General features: G+C 47.9%; 1 protein-coding gene across 1 annotated transcript in view; it reads left to right on the top strand.

Annotated features, from left to right (window-relative positions):
• The window catches only part of CNTNAP1 (contactin associated protein 1), a 394,500-nt gene that overhangs the window by 59,670 nt on the left and 315,287 nt on the right, over positions 1-19,543 (top strand). Inside the window, 1 exon segment of the mRNA XM_030221745.1 lies at positions 12,013-12,209. Within this exon segment, the coding sequence (XP_030077605.1) occupies positions 12,013-12,209 (197 nt within the window).

The raw sequence follows: 19,543 nt of genomic DNA, 5'->3' as shown, positions 1-19,543 counted from the left end.
TGCTATTTTTGTTAGCATATTTATATAATTGATATCTGTACTATACATAATTTTTTCTGGGCTTGTTGCTGAATCTTTTCATTTAAAGTCTGTTGCAATTCTAAAAGTTGGGCTTTTAACTGTATACTATGCCTGCGGCCATATGCTCTCCTCAACCGTGTTACTTCTTTTTCCAATCTCTTCATCTCCTTTTCCCTTGTTCTTTTTTGATGGCTTGTATATGCTATTATCTCCCCCCGTAATACGGCTTTAGCCATGTCCCAGAATAATATTGGCGTGTCCTTATGCTCCTGTTTGGTTTCCTGGAACTGCTTATATTTTTGTGATATATATAGTCTAGAAAGGTTGTATCCTTGTATAGTCGGGTTGGAAATTTCCATTGAAACTGGCACGTATCGGACCTTAGGGGCCCCAAAGTTGCTAGTACCATTGCGGGATCTGATATTTTTATGGGGTCTATTTCAGTCTTTTGAATCCTTGTGAACAGGGCTCTGGATATAAAGATGTAATCAATACGGGACATGGTGGCGTGTGCACGAGACAGATGGGTATAGTCCCATTCCAATGGGTGCATAGTTCACCACACATCCACCATGTCCAAAACCTCACTCAGTATCCTGGTCCCCCACGAATCCGATCCCGATCCTCTCTTTTTCCCATGGGACCTATCCAGACTAGGATCATCCACTGCATTAAAATCCTCACCGACCAATACTGGAAGCCCATCAAACCCCGTTAGGTGTTTTAAAAGTTGCTTGTAAAAGATCTTATTGTATGCATTAGGAGCATACAGATTACACAGTACTACTGGTTGACGGTCTATTGTTAAGTGTACTATCACATATCTACCTGCTGTATCTGTTATAATTTTGTAAGAACATGGATCCCCTTCTTGATTAAAATTATAGCTCCTGAGATCACGTGGCGCCATGAACAGGAGCAGACGCTAGCTGAATTGCTCCTGCCTCCTCCTCAAGAATCTTACAAAATTGCTGCTACAAAAGGGATTTATACCCGTGTTTTTAAAGAGGGAAGATAAACGAATCGGCAGCGGACTGATTAATCGTATAATAAAGCGATTATGGCAACTAAAACTACCAGAAAGGAGAAAGAAAAAAGTCGGCCAGCAGACGACAAAATGGCGGCGCCGGCGAGCCCGGGAACATCAGCGGTGGGATCTGCCTTGGCCGCCAAAATTGTGGGGGAAGTCACACACGCGCTAGAAGCAATTTTGGATAAAAAACTTAATTTGCTGGACTCTAAGCTGGAATCGCTGAACAGCAATGTAGCTCAAATACAATTAGATATTATGCAATACCAACAACGGGCCAGTGACACAGAGGATCGAGTCCATGCCTTAGAAACGGAACTGCAACAGCTGAAAAAAACACTCGCTTCTTATGACGATAAATTGGAAGACCTAGAAAATAGGTCCAGACGAAACAATCTTCATATAGTAGGGCTGGCCGAAGGACAAGGAGACCGAGACCTGGGCAGATTCTTGGAAACGTGGTTGGCAGCGAAGTTGGATCTAGGGCCGCTCAGAATTGAAAGAGCACATCGCCTATGATTGAAACAGGCGACGGATGGAAGACCACGAGTAGTTATATGCAAAATTCTCAATTTTACTCACAAAAACGCAATTTTGCAAGCCTTGAGAAATGGAAAAGAACTACACAGTGGAAATCGCAAAGTATTGTGCTTCCAAGATTATTCATCAGCGGTGGCAGCACAGAGGAAAAAATTCTCGCCAGTGTGCTCAGAACTTGTCACCAGGAAAATTAAATTTGCGTTGCTTTACCCTGCGAAATTGAGAATAATACATCAATCGGGTATGAAGGTGTTCACTACCGCGGAGGAAGCTAGGCTCTTTGTACAGCAGTTGGATGAGAGACCGTAACATCGGAGAAAAACGCGGCTGCAATGAATAGTGGACAATAATAACATGATACACCTGCAATTTGCCCTATGTGAAAAAGCGCAACGGAGAATCTTGCGCTCGATTAACAACAATGGCCGGCACTGAGAGCCTTTACAAGATTGCTATGCATAACAAGCAATATAATAACGGCTATGATAGGAATTGAACTACTAATTATGGCTCAAAGAGCTGCGCAACGATATTGAAGTGGATAACTCGTATGGCAGACTGTCCAGAGATAATATCACTACAAGATGAATACTGAAAAAAAGAAATAGGATAGATAAAATGGACAATAAGGGAATAGGATGGATCAAGCCATCAGGTGTTGAGATGGCTCATCTATTGATGAAGAAATGTGGAGTGAACGCGATGAACAATTATGCCACGCGGCGTAATAGACACTAATGGTAGCTGGGATGCGGCCTGGTATGTCAGCCGTCAAGGAAGACCGACCACTTGAACATCATGACTAAGTGTATTGTTGTCCATTTTGTTAATAGTTCCCAGGCTGATAGGGGCAGATACAAATAATTGTTTGCACTTGGATAAAAACATGTTTGAAGACAATAATATAGATTATCTCGAGGATTATAGGACTTTCTAAGGTTGAAATTATTTTTCTAAGCTGGCAACTATTGGGGAATGTAAGTATAAAGGTTATGTTTGTTAGGGGTTTGATTATTGAGGAAATGTACATGCACAAAATAAATGTTTGAGATAGAGACAATTAAAGCAAGTTTTGATAGAAGGGTTTGATAGAGATGATAAGAGGGGAGGCGCCGTAAGTGATCTGATTCCTATGGGAGTGAGGGGGATATTGGAGGGGAAGATGGGAGGGTTACGGGATTGGGTAGATAGGGAACAGCAATATATGGGGGGAGAGATGAGGTTAACCTATTATAAAATGCGAAGTCAAACACACAAGGTAAAGAGAGACTGGCATATCAGAGTGGCTGGAGGCTGGGCTTGCTACTCTTAAATATCATAGATAACCAGATACTTGAAGGGCGATTACAGAAGCGCAGCTGATTCAAGTAGTATCCTGGAATGTAGGGGGCATACACTCCCGAATTAAAAGATCAAAAATACTGCGACATCTTAAACGTATAAAAGCAGATATTGTATTGCTTCAGGAAACACACTTATCAGCAGTAGAGCATGCTAAGTTGGCTAAATGGTGGGTAGCTGATTGTGTGGCAGCTGCGGCAGATGGCTGGAAAGGCGGAGTGGCAATACTCTTTCGTAAAGGGCTAGCAGTCAAGATACACAAAGTAATATCAGATCCAGGGGGTAGAAGCATACTATGTAGTGTGACCATCAATAGACAAACCATAATACTGGGCAGCATATACGCTCCTAATGTATTAGACTTAACATTTTACAAGAAACTACTTAAACAAATTACACAATTAGATAATAGGCCCTTATTGTTGGGAGGTGATTTCAATATGACCTGGGATCCAATTCTAGATAGATTGCACCCTCCAAAGGAGCTCCGACGGGTAGAAACGAGGGGTCTACCGGACTTATGTACAACGCTTGATTTAATAGATGTCTGGCGAACCTTGCACCCGTTAGACAAAGAATATACACATCAATCTAGAGCACACGGGTCGTCGTCTCGAATTGATTATTTGCTCGCATCCCGTAACTTGATAACAGATATTACTGAGGCACATATAGATCCCTGCGTTATATCGGACCACTCGATAGTACGTATGAAATGGAAAGGAGGGGGGGGGAAGAGGACTTGTTGAAAAGTTGGACGTTTCCGGCATATTTAATAAAAGATGCAAGATTTGGGGAATATTTACAAACTAAGTGGGCTGAATACAAACATTTCAATGAGGGTTCGGTAGCCGAAACCACTAGTTTTTGGGAGGCGGCGAAAACCGTGTTGAGAGGTGATATAATAAACTATGTAACGCACTATAAAAGAGACAGAGACAGAGAAATAATGAAGCTTGAAAAGCAACTAGGTATGTTGAATAGACAATACGGCCAGACACCTAGTACTAAAATTAGGCAAGAGGTGATAGGTATACAAACGACTCTAAACTCACTAATACATGAGAGGGAAGTGAAATCCCAGGCCTACTATCGTTTTCAACTTTACAAACATGGGAATAAAGGCGGCAAATACTTAGCCCGTCTTATAGCACCTAAATTTGCTTCCAGAAACATAACTATTAAAAATGGGAAAGGGGATTTCATACACTCTAATCAAGAGATTCGCCTAGCTTTTCAAACATATTACCAAGAACTGTACAAGGCGTCAGAGCAAGAAGGACTTTCTGGGGCATTATACTTGGAGGGTATTCAACTCCCGAAGCTACAAAATGGGGATGGAATACGCCTCAATGCTAGCATCAGTGAGGAGGAAGTAAGATGGGCTATAACTCAAAGTAAAACAGGTAAAGCACCAGGCCCAGATGGCTACAAGGCGGAATTCTATAAGCTGATGGGGGATTTGGTTACCCCTACCTTGGCTCAGGTGTTTAATGAGTGGATAGCAAAGGGTCAACTCCCAGAACATTTAAACCTAGCGAGGATAGTGGTGTTCCCTAAACCCAAGAGAGATGAACAGTTGGTTACCTCCTATAGGCCTATTTCATTGCTCAATTTGGAGGCAAAACTATTTGCCAAAATATTGGCAAACAGGCTAGGAAGGATATTGCCTCACCTTATACATCCGGCGCAAGTAGGATTTGTACAAGAGAGATCAGTTACAAAAAATCTGAGGAATATCCTGGCATCCTTGGAAGGATTGGGCCACTCCAATGAGCAGGCGTTAATGATAAGCTTTGATGCAGAAAAAGCGTTTGACAGAGTGGAGTGGCCCCTTCTGTACTCGGTGCTAGAGAAATATGGATTTCAAGGTAACTTTGTGCAGGCGATTAAAGCTCTGTATCACATGCCAAGAGCACAGGTGATGGTAAATGGCAATGTTTCGGGTGAAATTCAGATTAGTAGGGGAACCAGACAGGGATGTCCACTGTCACCTCTGCTTTTTGACCTTCAGTTAGATCCTTTAATTAGAGACATATATGGCTGTGCAGCAATATCGGGGGTACAACTTAAGCAGCAAGAATTCAAGCTGGCTGCTTTTGCTGATGATTTGCTAATGATAATCACGAAACCGAAAACAACTTTGATGAATCTCTTAGAAATCTTCCAAGAATATGGAGATTATTCGGGATTCAAACTAAATTTAGAAAAGTCTGAAGCTCTTGCGCTCAACGTAGACATACAGAAACTATGGCCGGAAGGATTCCCCTTGAGACAATCTCACACCTCCTTTATATATTTGGGCATCTTGCTGCCGGCTAGACCAAAAGAACTATATAAATTAAATGTAGTAAAATTACTGGATCAGACAAAGCAACAATTAGATTCTTGGGGTACATTGACGTTATCGCTGTTGGGTAGAATAAATCTTATTGAAATGGTGGTACTGCCGAGATGGCTATACGTCTTGCAGATTTTGCCCATAGTGATGATGCAGAAAGACATAAAGTGTTTCTATCGATTAATATTTAGGTTCTGTTGGGACAGAAAACGAGCTAAAATGCAGCAAAAATATATGTTGGAAGGTTGGAGACAGGGGGGACTGGGAATTCCCAATATTAGGTATTACAATATGGCATGTAAGAATACCAAACGTAATTCTGGGTATTCTATAAGAAATGGTTTCAAATTACAAAATTGGTGAATATAACAGAAAGGTTTCTGTTATATTACAATATGGCATGCCTATTACGACTGGTGAGAGATAGGATCTTTCATGCCACTGAATACACATCTCTTGAGATAGAGGATGCGCTATTTAGCCCTTACCAAGTACTTACACTGATGCATGTACGGCGTAAGGAGATCCCTAATAGATTCCAACATAATCTGCTCAAATCGTTAAGAGCAACGTGGAAATTTATAGGGACATTACTGGGAGGAGACCCGAGAACGACGGAATTTATAAGTCTTAGAGGCAACCCGGCATTTATACCCGGAATGGAGAATAAAACCTTTGCTAATTGGGAACAACTAGGTGTAATTAGTTTGGCAGACGCCCTGAATGCGAATGGGGATATTAAGCCGCTGTCGCAGTTGCTCACACAAGGAGAAATGGGATGGAGGGATAAATTCACGTATTGCCAACTTAAACACTACATACAAATGTTAAATATAGAAACACTTAAATTTAAACTAGGTAACAAAATTAAAGCTTTCTTTGATGAGATTGCAGAAAATGCGCCATCCATATCACAAATCCATCAGAAGCTGTGGAGTTTGGCTCCTGGGAAAGAGCTGACCCAACTACAACAGAAATGGGAAAAGGATGTGGACAGAGAGCTAACCTGCGTCGGGGATTCTTAGTATGATCCCACCCACCACCTACAGAGTTTCTCATGTTCCTTAGCTTTCAAATGTGTTTCTTGCAAAAAGGCTATAGAAACCTTTTGTTTGTGAAGTGCTTGTAATATCTTTTGCCGTTTGATCGGTGAGGAAATACCTCCCACATTCCATGTCACTATCTTAAGTGCCATTACGTGTTATCATCCGGCAGAAGGTAAGCAGAATTAGTATCATCCCTTACGGAGCAGTGAGGGCATCCCAGCCTGAACCCCCCCTGCTTGACTTCACTTGACACACTGTGTTTTAGTTCCCTCATTGCAGCCTTAGGCTGCTACCTATGTGCAGTTCCTCCAGCTGAACCATGAAGTTCCTATTACTCAGTGTAAACCCCCCTATTCCTGCTCCTACTCCCCCCACCCTCCTTCGTTCCCCTCTCCCCTTACTCATAAACCTCCTGGGCACCTAAGGTGCTCAACCTCCGTGTCTCCGATCGGGGACGCCCTGTGACAAATGTTTCTCTAAATATGTGTCCATTTGCCCCCCTTTTGTGCAGCATAACATCTATAACAGCATGAACATCTTTAACCATTTCATAGTAACATAGTAGATGACGGCAGAAAAAGACCTGCACGGTCCATCCAGTCTGCCCAAGAAATGTGCCACTTTTTTGTGTATACCTTACCTTGATTTGTACCTGTCTTTTTCAGGGCACAGACCGTACAAGTCTGCCCAGCACTATCCCCGCCTCCCACCATTGGCTCTGGCACAGACCGTATCAGTCTGCCCAGCACTAGCCCCGCCTCCCAACCACCAGCCCCACCTCCCACTGTGCCACTTTTTTTGTGTATACCTTACCTTGATTTGTACCTGTCTTTTTCAGGGCATAGACCGTACAAGTCTGCCCAGCACTATCCCCGCCTCCCACCATCGGCTCTGGCTCTGCCCAGCACTATCCCCGCCTCCCAACCACCAGCCCTGCCTCCCACTACTGGCTCTGTTATTCAGTCTCGGCTAAGCTCCTGAGGATCCATTTCTTCTGGATTCCTTTATGTTTATCCCACGCATGTTTGAATTCCGTTACCATTTTCATCTCCACCACCTCCCGCGGGAGGGCATTCCAAGCATCCACCACTCTCTCCGTGAAAAAAATACTTCCTGACATTTTTCTTGAGTCTGCCCCCCTTCAATCTCATTTCATGTCCTCTCGTTCTACCGCCTTCGTATCTCCGGAAAAGGTTCGTTTGCGGATTAATACCTTTCAAATATTTGAAAGTCTTAGCTCAATATCAGCCTAAGATAGTTTCATCTCAACATTTTTCTCGCATTTACGCATGATTCCCATCTCACCAACATAGTCTACTTGTTTTTAGACGGACTCGGTCTTTCTCTCTCCATCTGGTCTGCAAACGCTTGGGCCGCCTCCACAGTCTCATAGAACTTCACAGCTCCATTGTGTTGGACACGTAATTTTGCTGGATATAACAGACCAAAACGGATTTGCAGTTTATGCAGTCTCCCACAGACCTTTGAATATTGCTTGCGCTGAAGAGAAACTTTAGTGGAATAATCTTGAAACATAATATCTTGCGTCCCTCTATCTCAAGTGCTGCTCCTTTCCTGAGAGCGGTAAGGATCTCCATTTTGTGTTGATAATGGAGCAGCCGCGCTATGACCACCCTCGGCCATTCATTGGGCGCTTTCCTGGGCCCCAGACGGTGTGCCCGCTGTATTTTGAGGGGGCCCGCTGTGTTTGCGGTGTGCAGTATCTTAGCTAGCCAGGGTTCCAGAAATTCTCTCAAATCACCGTCCTTTATGGATTCTGGTATTCCTACCAATCTGATATTATTCCGTCGAGAGCGGTTTTCTAAGTTGTCCACTTTATCCTCTAATTCTGCTACTTTTTTTGTAAGGTCTACTATAGCTGTAGAGGCTTCCTGCGTCGATGTTTCCACTTCTCCTAGTCTCTGCTGAACCTCTTGAAAGTCTTTTGTGAAGGTTGTAAATCGATGATCCATGCCGTCCAGCTTGTCTATTATTTGTTGAAGTTGGTGACTCATAGTTTCTTCCACCGCCATTTTAACCTCCGCTGTTCCAACTCTTATCTCTGCTGACAAGGGATGATAAAGTCCATGCTGCTTTCAGTGCTTACTGTTGCTCTCTCCGACCCCCTCTTACATTCTTGCTTGCTACGGCTCCAGCTCCACCCCCCAAGTCATGAATTTACCCTTCGTTACCTATACCCACTTGCTCGGTATGGTACTCACTTGTTCAGCACGCTGGAACTGTACTCGTTCGGCGCCTGGCTTCCGACCTGATAGTGCTGTTTGCTCCGGTTTTCTTTGGTAGTGGCCGTTCGCCTCGTGGTGTGGGGGAGGGGTGGTACACTGCTGCCGATTCACACTGCTCTGCCTTCTCCGTTTCTATGTTTCCGGGGGCGGAACACCTTCTTGGTTCTTCAACCGGTGCTTGTCATCCAACTGTGCTGAATGGGGTTTAAATCGTCGGATTTTCCAGAATTCCCAATCGGGACTTTGCGGAGCTCATCTTATGGCGGCCATCTTGGCTGGCAGCTCCACCGGAAGCTCTCTGATTTGTTTTAAATTTATTAAAGTTAAATCGCGGGAGGATTGTGAAAAATTACAAGCGGACCTTATGAGACTGGGAGACTAGGCATCTAAATGTCAGATGACATTTAATGTGAGCAAGTGCAAAGTGATGCATGTGGAAAGAGGAACCCAAATTATAGATACGTCATGCAAGGTTCCACGTTAGGAGTCGCGGACCAAGAAAGGGATCTAGGCGTCGTCTTTGATGATAAACCTTCTGCTCAGTGTGCTGCTGCGGCTAAGAAAGCAAATAGAATGTTAGGTATTATTAAGAAAGGAATGGAAAACAAAAATGAGGATGTTATAATGCCTTTTTATCGCTCCACGGTGCGACCACACCTCAAATATTGTGTTCAATTCTGGTCGCCGCAGCTCAAAAAAGACATAGTGGAATTACAAAAGGTGCAGAGAAGGGTGATGAAAATGATAAAGGGGATGGGACGACTTCCCTATGAGGAAAGGCTAAAGCGGCTAGGGCTCTTCAGCTTGGAGAAAAGGCGGCTGAGGGGAGATGTGATAGAGGTCTACAAAATGAGTGGAGTGGAACAGGTGGGTGTGAAGCGTCTGTTCACGCTTTCCAAAAATACTAGGACTAGGAGGCATGCGATGAAGCTACAATGTAGTAAATTTAAAACGAATCAGAGAAAAGTTTTCTTCACTCAATGTGTAATTAAACTCTGGAATTCGTTGCCAGAGAATGTGGTAAAGGCGGTTAGCTTAGCAGAGTTTATAAAAGGTTTGGACGGCTTCCTAAAGGAAAAGTCCGTAGACCGTTATTAAATGGACTTGGGGAAAATCCACTATTTCTGGGATAAGCAGTATAAAATGTTTTGTACATTTTTGAGATCTTGTCGAGTATTTGTGACCTGGATTGGCCACTGTTGGAAACAGGATGCTGGGCTCGATGGACCTTTGGTCTTTCCCAGTATGGCAATACTTATGTACTTATATGTGTTTATTATTGTTTTAAACAGAATATGAAAGCTGCATGTGCCCTTTCAAACAGAACCAAGAATTGTACTTCTGTCGGGTTCTCGAGGGCCTTTGCATTCTGTCAAGCTTCTTCCCTGGAAGCACTGGGTTTGTGAGCCCTTGGACCACTACTGTGGAGCGGCAGTGGCAGGCAAGGTCACCTTCAAAGCAGAGACGAGGCAAGGCTGGACTGGAACCCCGGACTGGAGTTCTGCACTGGAATACACAGGACTGGAACACACCGGAAGGGTGTGCACTGGACTGGAACCCACTGGACTGGAACACACAGGACCGGAACCCACTGGACAGGAACACACTGGGCCTAGGCTTCACCTACGCTTAGCCACCGTTCCCCGAGGGTTGAGCCCTCAGGTTTGGGTAGCCAGTAGGGCTTACAGGAAAACCGCAACTGGAACTAGCAAGCAGGAACAACAGGAATCAGGATACAGAAGTGCACCTAGGCGAAAGCAAGGCAGACAGGCAGGGAATGGTCTGGCCACAGGCAGAGAATATCCGTGTTCAGGCAGTAGTCAGGTCAGGCAGCAGGCAGCAAGTATTGGGGTTCAGGCAGTAGTTGGGTCAGGCAGCAGGCAGAGACTATGGCTGGAGCTCCAGTAGCAAGGAGTACTGGCAGTGGACAGGACTAGGGCTGAAGCTCCAGAAGCAAAGGAAAGCACACACGGGAAAACCAGAAAGCTAAACACAAGAAAACTAGTAAAGCTGTACACAAGCTAACAAGAAAGCTGTGCCCACGCTAACTAGTCACAAGCTAGAAACTCACACTAAGCAAAACACAGGAGAACTAGTAAAGCTATACACACGCTAACAAGCAAAGCTATGCCCAAGCTAACTAGTCACACGCTAGGAACTCACACAACACAACACACAGGAGAACTAGTAAAGCTGTACACAAACCAACAAGAAAAGCTATGCCCAAGCTACTAGTAACAAGCTAGAAACTCACACTGAACTGGACAAGGTAGCAGTGCACGGAACACTCTAACATACCAGGGACCTTAGATGATGAAAAGGCAAAAGCTGCAGTCTCTAAGTGATTGATAAAGCCCTTCAACACCTGAGGAGCAGCTGCAGCCATCAGTAAGCAACTACGGAGGCTGTCCAGGCACAAACAAGAGAGACAAGTCCGGCAGCCTGGAAGAACCGGACCGGACTGGGCTAAAGTCTGGAATGGGTAGGAACAGCAAGACAAACTATGGCAGCCACTGGCTCTGGCCACCAGCAGGTGAGAGGAGCACAAACCAAGGAGCAGGCAGAGCGCATACAGAACATAGAGAGACTTAGAATACCTAGGTGCAGCACAGAGGAGCAAACAGAGCCAGGCTGGAGACAGGTAGAGCTAACTCAGGCAGCACCCCCAGGTGCAGTAGAGTGGAGTAATTAGAGCCTTGCTGGAAGCAGCCAGCACACAGAAGGAAAACTACTCCAGAAAGGATAGGCAGAAGCCAGCTTAGAAGCTGACCCCAAGAAATAAGGTAAGTCTGAGGGTGGTCACGGCCACAGACGTGACAACTTCTCATTGGTGCTTATACTTTGAACATAGGTGCACGCACCATGCCTAATTTTCACATTATAGTTTAAAATATATATATATATTGGACACTCTAACCCTCCTGTTTAGTAAGCCTCGCTTGCGGCTGTCGGTGTGGTAATGCCGACACAGCCCACTCAAAGTGAATGGGCTGTGTCAGCCTTACTGCACATCTTAGTAAACGGGGGGGGGGGGGGGGGGGGGTAAATGTATTAATATCAATTTATACAAGTTGAAATCTTTCTGCAGATGGATGATGATGTGATCCACCCCACCCGCCAGCCATTTAAAATCTTTTAGTAATCAAGAATTAGACATGATGGCCCTTGAACCTAACTGCAATAAAAGGAAACTGAATCCCCTACCAAGTTCATTTAAGTCACATATGTCAAACTCATAACGAATGGTGGTCCGCTACAGCAGCCACACATTCATCGATGGGTTGCATTAAAATATATGTCCTCCATTACAATTACTTAGGAGTCAAATTTACTTTACATAATTAACCAGATGTTAAATTTAGAATGCACTTTAGATACTAAGAGGTAAATTTAATTGTAGAAGGGTGGTTGATGGTTGTCTTTGCCATCTTCTTCTCTTAAATACAGGTAGCAGTGGCTGGTCACCGGACCCTGGAGATCAACAGCCCTGGCTTCAGATTGACTTGACCAGGAAGTATAAAATCACAGGAGTTGCCACTCAGGGAACCTATAACACCTACTATGATTGGGTCACTAAATATATTTTATTGTATGGTGACAGACCAGACATCTGGAAACCATTCTATCAACAGGGGAGCAACTGGGTATGCTTTTAGTATCTCTTTTAAAGGAATATAGACTTGCATGGGCTGAAATTTGAGATAAGAACCAATATGTGGGAAGTATATGTGGAACTGCAAGCTCATTTTCTGCAGTTTTCCTTTGAAATTTTGGCCATTTTACATGGTACATGTGTACTCCACTACAGTGTAGGTGAAAAAGCGTGCATCAGGAATGAGACTAGGAGATTGTGAATATCTAGTTTCCCTGCATACCGTATATACCGTATATACTCGTTTATAAATTGATCTCATGTATAAGTCAAGGGCAGTTTTAGGACTAAAAATGGCCGAGGCTATTCCTACATTGCTCCCTCTCTCCCTCCCCTCCACCTCTAGGTCCAGGCCCAGCATTTCTCCCTCTCTTTTTCCCTTCTCTCCAGCGTGTCCCCTGCCTTTCAACCAACCAGAACATTTACAGATTTTAAACTATCACTGCTATTTATTTTTATCACTTCCTAGTCTCACTTGCACACCTCCCTCCAAATCTCTTCTCTTTAATTTGATCACTGTTCAAGCTCACCCTGACTTAAGAGTTCTTCCCACACTATGAACATATATAGCATTGATTGTATCCTCTCAAGCAACTCTTCAGCACAGCCAGTCTGTTCATGTAGTTGCATGAAGCTAGCAATAGCAAGAGTGCAATTTTCACTCATAAAATTACCCATAGATAAGATGACCCTGGTTTCCACTCGTTTTTCTCAGGGGGTACAATTATGTGCATCGTTTTTACATGCAGAATTTAGGGTTCTCCGAGGACAAGCAGGCTGCTTGTTCTCACTGATGGGTGACGTCCAATCGGAACACTTCACTAGCAAAGGCCTTTGCTAGTTCTCGCGTGCCCATGCGCACCGCGCATGCGCGGCCGTCTTCCCGCCCAAACCGGCTCGTGTTCGTCAGTCTTCTTTTGTCCGCGCTCGGGACGGTTGTGTTTTGCGCCGTTTCGCGCCCCTCAAGTTGGCCCTTGCGCGTCTTCGTGTTTTTCGCTAAAAAAAAAAAAAAAAAAAAGGGAAAATAGAAGAAGACCTTTACGGTCTTTACCCCTTTCCCGTGCTTCCAGTTTTTGCCCCGCTTAAGTTTCCTTTCGCTTTCGGGGTAGGCCTTTTTTGAGGCCTCTGTTCGGGTTTTTTCTCTCCCTATTTTTGGTGCCTATATCGCCATTAAGAGTTTTGATTTCGCCGGCGTGATTTTTCCGCCCATGTCATCGAAGTCTCCCAGCGGCTTCAAGAAGTGCACCCAGTGCGCCCGGGTAATTTCGCTCACTGATAGGCACGCGTCGTGTCTTCAGTGTCTGGGGGCTGGGCATCGCCCGCAGGCCTGTAGTCTTTGCGCCCTTTTACAGAAGAGGACTCAGGTAGCGAGATTGGCCCAGTGGAACATGTTGTTCTTGGGCTCTTTGTCGGCAACAGCACCGGGGGCATCGAATGCATCGACGTCGACAGCTTCAAGACCTTCGACCTCGGCATCGACTGCATCGAGGCATCGACCCTCTGCATCGTCGGTACCAAGTCATCGAAAGGCTGCGTCGGCGTCGGTGGTACCGGGACCTCCACTAGTGCTGATGTCGTCGGACGGTGGTGCTTCGACTGGAGTGCAGGTGAGGGCTGTCAATTCCCCTGCTGGTGGCGGTGAGCCTTTGGGTGGGTCTCCCCCTACCCTGAGGGCTCCTGCGGTACAGCCCCCCCGAGACCGACCTTCTTCGGCCTCGGCCCCGAGGAAGCGACGGCTGGATTCTACGTCCTCCTCGTCGGTACCAGGAAGTTCCGGTGACATGCTTCGTTTGAAAAAGTCAAAGAAGCATCGACACCGGTCACCTTCCCACATCGGTACCGAGAGCTCTGGGTCACCGAGGGAGTCAGCACCCAGCAGGCATCGGCACCGGGAGGACAGCTCACCCTCTGTTCAGGAGGTGTCGATGCGCTCCACCTTGGACAGCCCGGAACAGCCTCCACGCCCGGAACAGACTCTGACCTCGACGCCTGCATCGGCTTCCATGTCTTTCTCTACAGCCACTCTGCACGAGAGTCTCCGGGCCGTTCTCCCAGAGATCCTGGGAGAGCTGTTGCGCCCTTCCCCTCCGGTACCGAGGGTGCTTGCGCCACCGGTACCGTCGAGTGAGGCGCCGGCTGGCCCCTTGCCCGGGGTGAGGTCTCCGACATTGGTGCCGCTTGCGGCACCGACTGCGGTCGCCTCCCAGGAAGGCTCCCCGACAACGTCGGCGGAGGGAGCTTCGCCGGTGCTGGCGAGGGAGTCTACTTCTCGACGCTCCCACCGTGGCCGTGTTTCCACGGAGTCGAGCCGGGCACGCCTTCAGACACAGGTTCGTGAACTTGAGTCTGATACCGATGGTGAGGCCTCGTGGGAGGAGGAGGAGGACATCAGATATTTCTCTGACGAGGAGTCTGATGGCCTTCCTTCTGATCCCACTCCCTCCCCCGAAAGACAGCTTTCTCCTCCCAGGAGTCTGTTTTTTGCGGCCTTTGTCCGGGAGATGTCTACGGCCATCCCCTTCCCGGTGGTTGTGGAGGATGAGCCCAGGGCTGAAATGTTTGAGCTCCTAGACTATCCTTCTCCACCTAAGGAAGCGTCCACAGTACCCATGCATCATGTCCTAAAAAAGACATTGCTGGCGAACTGGACCAAGCCACTAAGTAATCCCCACATTCCCAAGAAGATCGAGTCCCAGTACCGGATCCATGGGGACCCAGAGCTGATGCGCACTCAGTTGCCTCACGACTCTGGTGTTGTGGATTTGGCCTTAAAGAAGGCTAAGAGTTCTAGGGAGCATGCTTCGGCGCCCCCGGGCAAAGACTCTAGAACCTTAGACTCCTTTGGGAGGATGGCCTACCATTCTTCTATGCTCATGGCCAAAATCCAGTCTTACCAGCTCTACACGAGCATCCATATGCGGAACAATGTGCGGCAGTTGGCGGGCTTGGTGGACAAGCTCCCTCCTGAGCAAGCCAAGCCATTTCAGGAGGTGGTCAGGCAGCTGAAGGCGTGCAGAAAATTCCTGGCCAGAGGGATATATGATACCTTTTGATGTTGCGTCCAGGGCCGCTGCTCAAGGTGTGGTGATGCGCAGACTCTCATGGCTGCATGCCTCCGACCTGGAGAATAGGATCCAGCAGCGGATTGCGGACTCCCCTTGCCGAGCGGACAATATTTTTTGGAGAAAAAGTCGAACAGGTGGTAGAGCAGCTCCACCAGCGGGATACCGCTTTCGACAAGTTCTCCCGCCGGCAGCCTTCAGCCTCTACCTGCTCAGGTAGACGTTTTTATGGGGGAAGGAAGACTGTTCCCTACTCTTCTGGCAAGCGTAGGTACGATCCTCCTTCTCGACAGCCTGCGGCCCAGGCTAAGCCCCAGCGTGCTCGCTCTCGTCAGCAGCGTGCGCCTCAGCAAGGCCCCACGGCTCCCCAGCAAAAGCAGGGGGCGAGCTTTTGACTGGCTCCAGCAGAGCATAGCTGACATCAACGTGTCAGTGCCGGGCGATCTGCCAGTTGGGGGGAGGTTGAAAGTTTTTCACCAAAGGTGGCCTCTTATAACCTCCGACCGTTGGGTTCTTCAAATAGTCCGGCAAGGATACACCCTCAATTTGACCTCCAAATTGCCCACCGGGAGCTCAATCTTACAGCTTCCAGCACAAGCAGGTACTTGCAGAGGAACTCTCCGCCCTTCTCAGCGCCAATGCGGTCGAGCCCGTGCCATCCGGGCAAGAAGGGCTGGGATTCTATTCCAGGTACTTCCTTGTGGAAAAGAAAACAGGGGGGATGCGTCCCATCCTAGACCTAAGGGCCCTGAACAAATATCTGGTCAAGGAAAAGTTCAGGATGCTTTCCCTGGGCACCCTTCTCCCCATGATTCGGGAAAACGATTGGCTATGCTCTCTGGACTTGAAGGACGCCTACACGCACATCCCGATACTGCCAGCTCACAGACAGTATCTGCGATTTCAGCTGGGCACATGTCACTTCCAGTACTGTGTGCTACCCTTTGGGCTCGCCTCTGCGCCCAGAGTGTTCACGAAGTGCTTGGCTGTAGTAGCAGCGGCGCTACGCAGGCTGGGAGTACACGTGTTCCCCTATCTCGACAATTGGCTGGTGAAGAACACATCCGAGGTGGGAGCTCTACAGTCCATGCAGATGACTATTCGCCTCCTGGAGCTACTGGGGTTTGTGATAAATTATCCAAAGTCCCATCTTCTCCCAGTACAGAGACTCGAATTCATAGGAGCTCTGCTGGATTCTCGGACGGCTCGTGCCTATCTCCCAGAGACGAGAGCCAACAACCTGTTGTCCCTCGTCTCTCGGGTGCGAGCGTCCCAGCAGATCACAGCTCGGCAGATGTTGAGATTGCTGGGCCACATGGCCTCCACAGTTCATGTGACTCCCATGGCCCACCTTCACATGCGATCTGCTCAATGGACCCTAGCTTCCCAGTGGTTTCAGGCTGCTGGGGATCTAGAAGACGTGATCCACCTGTCCACGAGTTTTCTCAAATCCCTGTATTGGTGGACGATTTGGTCCAATTTGACTCTGGGACGTCCTTTCCAAATTCCTCAGCCACAAAGAGTGCTGACTACGGATGCGTGTCTCCTAGGGTGGGGAGCTCATGTCGATGGGCTTCACACCCAAGGAAGCTGGTCCCTCCAGGAACACGATCTACAGATCAATCTCCTGGAGTTACGAGCGGTCTGGAACGCTCTGAAGGCTTTCAGAGATCGGCTGTCCCACCAAATTATCCAAATTCAGACAGACAACCAGGTTGCCATGTATTACATCAACAAGCAGGGGGGCACCGGATCTCGCCCCCTGTGTCAGGAAGCCGTCAGCATGTGGCTGTGGGCTCGCCGTCACGGCATGGTGCTCCAAGCCACATATCTGGCAGGCGTAAACAACAGTCTGGCCGACAGGTTGAGCAGAATTATGCAACCTCACGAGTGGTCGCTCAACTTCAGAGTAGTGCGCCAGATCTTCCAGGTGTGGGGCACCCCCTTGGTAGATCTCTTTGCATCTCGAGCCAACCACAAAGTCCCTCAGTTCTGTTCCAGGCTTCAGGCCCACGGCAGACTGGCATCGGATGCCTTCCTCCTGGACTGGTGGGAAGGTCTACTGTATGCTTATCCTCCCATACCTCTGGTGGGGAAGACTTTGTTGAAACTCAAGCAAGACCGTGGCACCATGATTCTGATTGCTCCGTTTTGGCCGCGTCAGATCTGGTTCCCTCTTCTTCTGGAGTTGTCCTCCGAAGAACCGTGGAGATTGGAGTGTTTTCCGACCCTCATCACACAGGACGAAGGGGCGCTTCTACATCCCAACCTCCGGTCTCTGGCTCTCATGGCCTGGATGTTGAGAGCGTAGACTTTGCCTCTTTGGGTCTGTCAGAGGGTGTCTCCCGTGTTTTGCTTGCTTCCAGGAAAGATTCCACTAAGAGGAGTTACTTCTTTCTATGGAGGAGGTTTGCCGTCTGGTGTGACAGCAAGGCCCTAGATCCTCGCTCTTGTCCTACACAGACCCTGCTTGAATACCTTCTGCACTTGTCTGAGTCTGGTCTCAAGACCAACTCTGTAAGGGTTCACCTTAGCGCAATCAGTGCATACCATTACCGTGTGGAAGGTAAGCCGATCTCAGGACAGCCTTTTAGTTGTTCGCTTCATGAGAGGTTTGCTTTTGTCAAAGCCCCCCGTCAAGCCTCCTACAGTGTCATGGGATCTCAATGTCGTTCTCACCCAGCTGATGAAACCTCCTTTTGAGCCACTGAACTCCTGCCATCTGAAGTACTTTACCTGGAAGGTCATTTTCTTGGTGGCAGTTACTTCAGCTCGTAGAGTCAGTGAGCTTCAGGCCCTGGTAGCCCAGGCCCCTTACACCAAATTTCATCATAACAGAGTAGTCCTCCGCACTCACCCTAAGTTCTTGCCGAAGGTAGTGTCGGAGTTCCATCTGAACCAGTCAGTTGTCTTGCCAACATTCTTTCCCCGTCCTCATTCCTGCCCTGCTGAACGTCAGCTGCACACATTGGACAGCAAGAGAGCATTGGCCTTCTATCTGGAGCGGACACAGCCCAACAGACAGTCCGCCCAATTGTTTGTTTCTTTTGATCCCAACAGGAGGGGAGTGGCTGTGGGAAAACGCACCATATCCAATTGGCTAGCAGATTGCATTTCCTTCACTTACGCCCAGGCTGGGCTGGCTCTTGAGGGTCATGTCACTGCTCACAATGTCAGAGCCATGGCTGCGTCAGTGGCCCACTTGAAGTCAGCCACTATTGAAGAGATCTGCAAAGCTGCGACGTGGTCATCTGTCCACACATTCACATCTCATTACTGCCTGCAGCAGGATACCCGCTGCGACAGTCGGTTCGGGCAGTCAGTGCTTCAGAATCTGTTTGGGGTTTAGAATCCAACTCCACCCCCCTAGGCCCATGTTTATTCTGTTCCAGGCTACACTCTCAGTTAGAGGCAGATGCACTAAAGCTAAATGAGCCTTTAATGACTCTCCAACGAGGAAAATTTGATCCGTTGCATGCATCAAAGGGCTTTTACCGAGGAAGCCAGCAGCTAACGAAAACGGAATGGAGATGAGCAATTAGTGTGAAAACCCCATTGAAACGACATGCACTAACCTTTTCCGATTGCCTTTACGCAGGAAAAAGGCAGGAAAACTAACGAGAGGTCTGGACCACTCGTTAGGACAGCTCTGTGCCAGGAAAAATCATTAAGTGAAAAAATAAACAAACTTTGAGCCAATCCCAGCGCATTAGCAGAACTAAAAGCGCTGTGATTGGTCCAAAGGACGTCAGAAAAACATAAATAAATAAAAATAAAAAAAGGATCGGGAGGGGGCAAGGGCGCTCATCAGGAGCGTCCTGTACGGACGGCCTTGCCCCCCCCCCCGCTGCTCCCCACTTTCCGCCGCTCCCCCCACCCCGAAAAAGCAAAATTCGAGCAGCCCCTGCCCCCCTCCCTTCCTCACTACTCTCTCACCTCAGCTCCGCCTCCAGACATCCTCCGTCCTGTGCCCCGCCCCCTTTTGGGGTCGTCGCCGCCATTCCCCTCCTCCATCGGGCCCCCCTCCCTCTTACCGGGCCTGTGCAGCGCCTCTCTCCTCTGTCCGAAGGCGCTGCACGGGCAAGAAGAAAGCCTGATGCCTGCCTTCGCCCAGCTTCGATGGCGCGTCTTTCTCCTGCTGGGCCCGCCCCTGTCTGACGTCAGTAACCTACGTAGGTTACTGACGTCAGACAGGGGCGGGCCCAGCAGGAGAAAGACGCTGGGCGGGGCCCAGCAGGAGAAAGACGCGCCATCGAAGCTGGGC

The sequence above is a fragment of the Microcaecilia unicolor genome, chromosome 12 (genome assembly GCF_901765095.1).
Source record: "Microcaecilia unicolor chromosome 12, aMicUni1.1, whole genome shotgun sequence".
Taxonomy (NCBI): Eukaryota; Metazoa; Chordata; class Amphibia; order Gymnophiona; family Siphonopidae; genus Microcaecilia; species Microcaecilia unicolor.
This window is presented reverse-complemented; position numbering and strand designations above follow the sequence as displayed.